This window comes from Mus pahari, chromosome 22, assembly GCF_900095145.1.
Source record: "Mus pahari chromosome 22, PAHARI_EIJ_v1.1, whole genome shotgun sequence".
Classification (NCBI taxonomy): domain Eukaryota; kingdom Metazoa; phylum Chordata; class Mammalia; order Rodentia; family Muridae; genus Mus; species Mus pahari.
Genome location: NC_034611.1, coordinates 14,326,642 through 14,334,097, shown reverse-complemented (window position 1 = coordinate 14,334,097; position 7,456 = coordinate 14,326,642). Strand labels below are relative to the sequence as shown.

At 38.6% G+C, this 7,456-nt stretch overlaps 1 protein-coding gene across 3 annotated transcripts; it reads left to right on the top strand.

Moving 5' to 3' along the window:
* Positions 1 to 673: 673 nt before the first annotated feature.
* Positions 674 to 2,352, top strand: LOC110338958 (protein tyrosine phosphatase type IVA 2-like). 3 transcript variants are annotated; one of them, XM_021222430.1, is made up of 2 exons: positions 1,412 to 1,506; positions 1,600 to 1,927. In XM_021222430.1, exons 1-2 carry the CDS (start codon positions 1,412 to 1,414, stop codon positions 1,925 to 1,927), a joined length of 423 nt encoding a protein of 140 aa, XP_021078089.1. The 3 variants fall into 3 exon arrangements, with proteins under 3 accessions (XP_021078087.1, XP_021078089.1, XP_021078088.1); XM_021222429.1 differs by having other exon boundaries at positions 1,412 to 1,732; positions 1,808 to 1,927; XM_021222428.1 differs by having other exon boundaries at positions 674 to 2,352.
* The last annotated feature ends 5,104 nt before the right edge of the window (positions 2,353 to 7,456 follow it).

Below are 7,456 nucleotides of genomic sequence, written 5' to 3'. Positions count from 1 at the left end.
TTGCCAGGAAGAAATGCCAATAATGACCAATAAGTAATTGAAAACGAAAAAGGTTGACATTATTCTTATGGGCAGCACAAATAAGCTTTTTGGTCACATGTCCAAGTTTAGAAGGCTAGCTGAAAGAAGATAAACGACAGAATGGTCAGGAGGTCAAAAAAGGTGCCCTGATCCATCTCTGGTAGAGCCACATGGAGACATCCTGAGTGCTCACAACACAGAACCTAAGTCCACACACTTCTGACATACTTGCATGTCTGTTTACTGCCCTCCACTCCTCAGAGCCACCATATGGAACCAGTTTAAATATCTATCACCAGGGTGATGGATAAAGAAACATGGTATATACACCCAAAGGAAGGAATTTATTTGTAAAGATGAAAACTAATCCTTGTAGGAATGTGGTTGGGCCTAGGGATCACATTAGAGCAAAATAAGCCAGATATAGATTTAAATATATGTATTTCAGGTCATAACTGTAGGAAATTAAAACAGAAGCAGGGGTATTTCAAAGGAAAGGGTGAGGTAGAGGGCGGGAGGAGAACAGAAGAGAGTGGACAGTGGCTGTGAGCAAATACGTGGCATGTGCATGAAGACATCATAATGAAACTCATTGTTTTGCAAGCAAACCATAATAAATAAGTGTGAGTGAGGGTAGCGGTGGCCCGATTGGCTGGGGTGCAGCGTCCATGGCTAGCCGATGGGGTAGGAGCTTTGTCCAGCTCAGAGCAAGGCGAGGCTCTCTCTCTGCGTCTGCGTGGTGGTGGCAGAAACGTGGTGGCAGCCAGGGAGGCAGGATGGTCTCAAGGTCATGTGCCGCCAGCAGGCCTGGCAGGGTGTCTAAGACATAGGCTAGCAGGGAAATTGCGGTTCTCCAGTCACGCAGGACTTTGGTGGGAAACACATTGTGGATTTATGGCGATTCCGAATTTGAAGACCAACTTCTGCCAGGCTCAGCACAACTTCCCTGACAAATGACCTTGGGGGCGGGCTCTATGTAAGGTATTCAACTGTGCCTCGAATACTCTGGACACTGAGACTATCCTCAAAAATAACTGCAAGTATACTTTCTTTAATGACTGGTAAAAAAGCAAGCATCAAGTAAACAAAAGTAGAAGGCTACCACCACCGTTGTTTCGCTCGTGTCTGAATGTAGGCTCGGTGGGTAAATTCGGTATGTCGCTGGATGGTTTGGAAATTTGAAGGTACCCATCTGCAGACACTGAGGCCCAGGCTGAATTCAAGCAAATTCTAAATACTTTTCTGCCTATCTTGGAGAAGCTTCATACTGAATAAACAAGCCGAGTAACAAAAATAAAAACAAAACAAAACAATAATAGACCTTTTGTTGAGCTTAATGTTCTCATTTTTTCCATCAGGCAGGCACGCACGTACACTTTGATTTGCCATAATGCATCATGTAGCCCCAGTGGAGATTTGCTATAACAACATGCGTTTTCTGATAACTCGCAACCCCACCAATAATACGATGAACAAGTTCACAGAGGAACTCAAGAACTACGGAGTGACAACCTTAGTCAGAGTTTGTGATGCCACATATGATAAAACTCTGGTTGAAAACTGTGGCATCCGTGTTCTAGATCTGCCCTACAACGATGGAGACCCGCCCCCTGATGAGATAGTAGATAATTGGCTAGACCTGCTAAAGAGCAAATTCCGGGAGGAGCCTGGTTCCTGTGTGGCAGTGCACTGTATGGCTGGGCTAGGAAGGGCACCTGTGCTGGTGGCACTTGCTTTAATTGAATGTGGAATGAAGAATGAAGACGCGGTTCACTTTATCCGGCAGAAACGAAGGGGCGCTTTCAGTTCCAAACAGCTGCTTTTTTTGGAGCACTACCGACCCAAGATGAGGACCCGGTCCCGGTCGCGCTTCAGGGATTCAACCGTGCATTGCTGCATCCAGTAGGAGCCAAGCTAAAGGCTTTCTCTACTGTGACGTTGTAAGGACACTCGTATCTGGAAAGCGCATCCGAAATCTTTCCTGTTCATCAATGAATGGTTGATTCAACTAATTGGTCCTGAAGCAAACAATGGAGAAATGTTTCTATAAAATGAGTTAAGATAAGAATTAGAAGGAGAAACTAACATATGTTTCAGAGCGAGGACAAAGAAAATCTGGAGCCTGACTCTCGCTTCTGCACGCTAAAGGCACTCTTGAACCCACTCTAATCATCTGCTGTGTTGTGACAGAACCAAGCGGCTTCACAAGAGGCTGTGAGTTCACGTAATCTTGAACTTTCATTTTCACAACTATCTTCAAAATAAATCTCTTCATAAATCACCTAGCCTTGGACATTTTATTATGACAGGAAAAAAATAAAGCTGGTGTTTGTCAACTCACATTTACTAAACTTGTATTTTGTATTTTAGATGGTTGGAGTTATCCTTGTGGCGAAGTGCAATACCTACAGCATATTAAGTGATGAAGTGTATTTCTGTGCGTGCGTGTGCATGTGTGTTTTGACCAAATAAGTCATAATAATATTTTGCATAAGAGTACTGTTTTGTCGTCCTGAGAAGCATACTTGCATGTGTTGACTTAAGAAAGCCACTATTTAATCTCTAAAGATATTAAAATACTGATCATTGGCTGGAAAATATATATAGAAACTGAGAGAAAATCCATACATGTTGTTAGAGGAAATCGTGAGTTCCAAAGAGTGATGCAGAGTACATCTTAAAAGAAAAAAGAAAGAAAAAAACCTAAGAGCCACTATATACCAAAGTCTGCACTGCTGGTAAAATACATTTTTGGTTTTTTTGGTGTCTTAGGGAATTATAGTTCAAGAATTATTTTAATACTTTGTTGAAATTAAGTTGCTTTGCCTCTACCTAAAACAATTTCTCAATCATACCTACTCCTAATGTCATGGTCTCATGCAGATAGAAATATGTCTTTACCTCTCAAACCCATACCTGAGCACTCTCAGTTCACAGACACTGTTAGCCCTCTTCATTCTGCTGCTTCCCTGTTGGCTGGAGAGCAGAGAGCTCACACTGTTTCTGGGAGAGATAATCAGTACAGGCTATTACAAACTCAGTTCTCTCCTAACTGGTAACCACATGGTCAAGAGCTTCCCCTGCACGACTGTTGAGATTCACTCCCAGGTAGGGAGTGACAAATCATGACCTGGTAGCATGGAATTGCTCCTAAAAAATAGTTACATCAAGGTTCAACAGTTTCCAAATTTCTAATTTGGCCTAGTTTTGCCATTCCTCAACCACGTTCCCTCTTTGGATCATAAGGAGGTGGACAGTTCAGCAGACTCCCTAAGGTTGAGATACATCATACGCCGTCACTACTATGCATTGTGATCTCCATTACTAGTAGCTGTCTTTTGTGTCAAGTCCATTCTAAAAGCAAGCTGTAACATTTACTGTGTTCCTTTTGTTTTTCTTACCGCCCTCTATCATCAGCAGGAATTTTCCAAGTGCTCCTCCAGGTTCAACCTTTAAACCTTAGCAGAATATACTGTATTGAGCAGGAATGGAGAAAGCATGTGTTCTTTTCTTATTCCTGGTTTCAGAGGAAACGGTTTGAGTTTTTCTCTGATTAGCATGATGTTGGTTGTGGGCTTGCTGTATATTGCTGTTAATGTGTTGAGATATGTCCTCCACATTTCTAGATTCTCGGGACTTTTATCATGAAAGGATATTGGATTTTGTGCATCCAGTAAAATGATTATGTGGATTTTATCATTAAGTCTGTTTGTGTGACCAATTACATTTACTGATTTATGTTTGTTGAATTACCCCTGTGTTTCTGGAATGAAGCTGAGTTGATCATGGTGAATATCCTTCTAATGTGCTCTTGTGTTTGGTTTGCAAACATTTTACTGAGAAGTATGTGTTCCTCAGAGATTGATTTTATTTTGGAAGGTCATATGTAACTAGAAAATCTATCATTTATTTCAATAGAATAGAGATTGTTAATATATCCCTGTGAACCTCTAAATTTACTCAGTATCTGTTATAACCATCCATTTTGACCGTTGGCTTTATTAATTTGGGTCTTCTCTTTTTGAGGTTACTTTGTCTAAATATTTGTCAATCTTGTTAGTCTTTCCAAAGAACCAACTCTGTGTTATTGTTTGCATTTTTTTTCTCTTTCACTTCTATTTCATTGATTTCAGCTCTGATTTTGTTTATTTCTTCTCATCTCGTCCCTTGGTGTTTTGCTTGTTTTTGTTTTTCCAAATTGTTCAGGTGCATCATAAAATCACTAATGTAAGATCCAACTTCTTTTTTTTATGAAGACACACAATTCTATAAACTGGTCTCTTAGAGGTGTCTTTATTATGCTCCATTGAATTTAGGATGCTGGATTTTTATTTTCATTCACTTCTAAAAATTTAAATTTTCCAGTTTTAATTTCTGACACAATTTTAATTCAGTGTCTTGTTTAGTTTCCGTGAGTTTGTCTTTTTAATGCCATTTCTATTGTTGGTATCCAGCTTTATTCTTTTACGATCAGATAGAATGTAGAATGTTATTTTAAATTTTCTAAAACTAAGACAGGATTCATACCCTAATGCATAGTTGATTTGGGAGAAAATTTCATCAACTCCTGAGAAAGAATGTATTATTTAGGATTTTAGTGAAGAGTTATATAAATTTCTGATAGATTAATTTAATTTGTGATGAAATTTAACTCAAAAGTTTTTTCTATCTATCTATCTATCTATCTATCTATCTATCTATCTATCTATCTATCTATTTATCTATCTATCTATCTATCTATCTATCTATCTATTTATCTATCTATCTATCTATCTATTTATCTATCTATCTATTTATCTGTCAATCTATTTATCTATCTATCTATTTATCTATCTATCTATCTATCTATCTATCTATCTATCTATCTATCATCTATCTATCTATCTACCTATCTATCTATCTATTTATCTGTCTATCTATTTATCTATCTATCTATCTGTAAGACTGGAAGTCTTATATCAGTGAGACAGATGAGAGTAGGGTCTTGAAGTCATTAGTTATCACAGTGTTGATTCCAGTAGCTGTTTTAGATCAAATAATGTTCATATTAGGAAATCGTGTGCCCCTGTGTTAGATTAATAAATGTTTAGAACTGTAACGTCCTCGTTGTGCATTTTTCCTTTGTTGAGTATCACACATTCTTCTCATCTATCTTGTCGTCATTCGTTAGGTCATGCCTGCTTCTTTCTTTTTTTCCATTTGATCAGAATACATTTTGAAAATCCTTTTTGCCAAAAGTGATACCTGATTTTAATGGTGAGGTGTGTTTCTTGGGCACACCAAGAAGATGTCCTGTTTTTGTTTTTGCTTTTTTAAAATTCAGTCTGCTAGTCTGTATCTTTTTATTGAGGAATTGAGACCATTAATATTATTGCTGAACAATGTTTATTAATTCCTATTACTTTGTTGTGGTGGAATTGACAGACCTGTTTTGATAAACTGAACTGGAATTGTTTAATGTTTTTCTTTTGTCCTTTTGAGTGCATTTAATCTTCTCTTCAGATATGAATATTCTTTCTAATACCCTTTGTGTAGCTGGATTAGCAGACATAAATTCCTCAAATCCATTTCTATTACAGTAAATTTTCCTATCTTTTGAACATGGCTAACAGTTTGCCTGTTACCTTTTTTCTTTCAAAACCTGTAGAATATCAGTCCAGACCCTCTGGTTTTCAAAGTCTTCACTGAGAAGTAAGGTTTTATTCCAATGTGCCTGTCTTTAGACGTAACTTGGTCATCCTCTCTTCTCACTATTAATGTCAGTTGTTGTTGTTCTGTATACTTGGCAGGGTTTTGTTGATGGTCTTTGTTCTGTTCTTTAAATTTTATTTTATGTGTATGAATGTGTTGCCTGCATGTCTGAATGTATTTCTGTTACCTATGGAGGACAGAGGAAAGCTAAAGATCCCCTGAAACTATAATCACAGATAGTTGTAAGACAAAATGTAGGTGCTGGGACTTTAACTCAGGTTCTCTGCAAGAGCAACAAGTACGCATGCTCTTAATCACTGAGGCTCACATTTAGTGTTTTAGTTATCATGTGATAGAAGTGGCTCTGAAATAAAATCTTAACAAAGCTCCCATAGCATGTGGCAGAGGACATTGTCTTTCGTTAGCCTACAGACTGGCTTAAAAATGGCACTCATGTATGTGTGCATGTGTGTGTGTGTGTGTGTGTGTGTGTGTGTGTGTGTGTGTGTGTGTATGTATGTGTACATGTGTATTCATGTGTCATTTTGTGTCTGGGTATCTTTCTGCATGTATGTCTCTGTGTATGTCTTTATGTATTTCTTTCTCCTCCCCCCCACTTCCCTCCCTCTGTGTTCTGTTTCCCCACCTGTCCTTTCTCTGTGGCTGTGTATAGCAGGTTTAGTTCTCACAAGTAACCTAATGACGAAGTGATGATTTTACTAGCCTAGGGGAACTGCTATCATTGCCAGAAATGACGCTGAAGTGCATAGTATTTAAAGGCCCAAGGCTGCAGAAAACCTAATCCATGGTAGAAGCATCATGTCTGAATTCTACTCACCCATAAAGGTCTTAGTAGGCAGAACAGAGCTCATGATACCACTGCACAGGAATGCTCCACTCCCATCTGAGAGCACTCCAACATGTTTGGTCAGACGAAATGTTTTCAAGGAAACTTTGGACACAGTTATTTCTAAGGCAGGATGTAGCTTCCAAAGAATGAAAACTATTTATGTTTTCTTCACTCTGAAAATATGTGATACAAAAGCCCCAGGAACTGGAAACAGTCCTGTAAGTCTAATTCACAGATCCTCTGCTGCTCCTTGCTTCTGAGACAGTGCTCTGGAAAGAAAGCATTTCTTTAAACACACACACACACACACACACACACACACACACACACACACACACTGAGCTGGTATAATTATTGAACATGGAATATCACCCTAAGGAAAAAAAATGTCAACTCAACTGTACTTACTATTGTGCCATGGAAGATCAAGTTGTAAAAATAAGTGGCACATTTTCCTTGGGCATCTTTGAAATGGCATCATTTTGGGAGAGAGGGGATAGGAAGTGACTCTTTTGTGTTTGTTTTAAATTTCTTGGCATTCACTTTTAGACATTTTACACCCATTACTGAACAGGGACATGAGTGGGGAGAGAGGGCAGAAAGGGGGAAAAAGAGCATCAAAATTAACTTAAAGTAGAGAGACACAAAGCATGGCCACAAGAAGTCGAGAGTTTTAGCATCAGAGACAGGAGACATTCTTGTATAGAATCCCAAAGGAAGAGCACTTGCTGCTTGAGCACCAGATGTGTCTCTAAGCGATAAGGGGAATGCTTCCGGTCATGATCACTTCACTTTAAATACATTTTCTCCCCAAATTATTCTATTTAGAAATAATATAGCAGCATTGGTCAATGTAAAAATCCAAGTGGTATTAAGCATATGACTTATAACAGC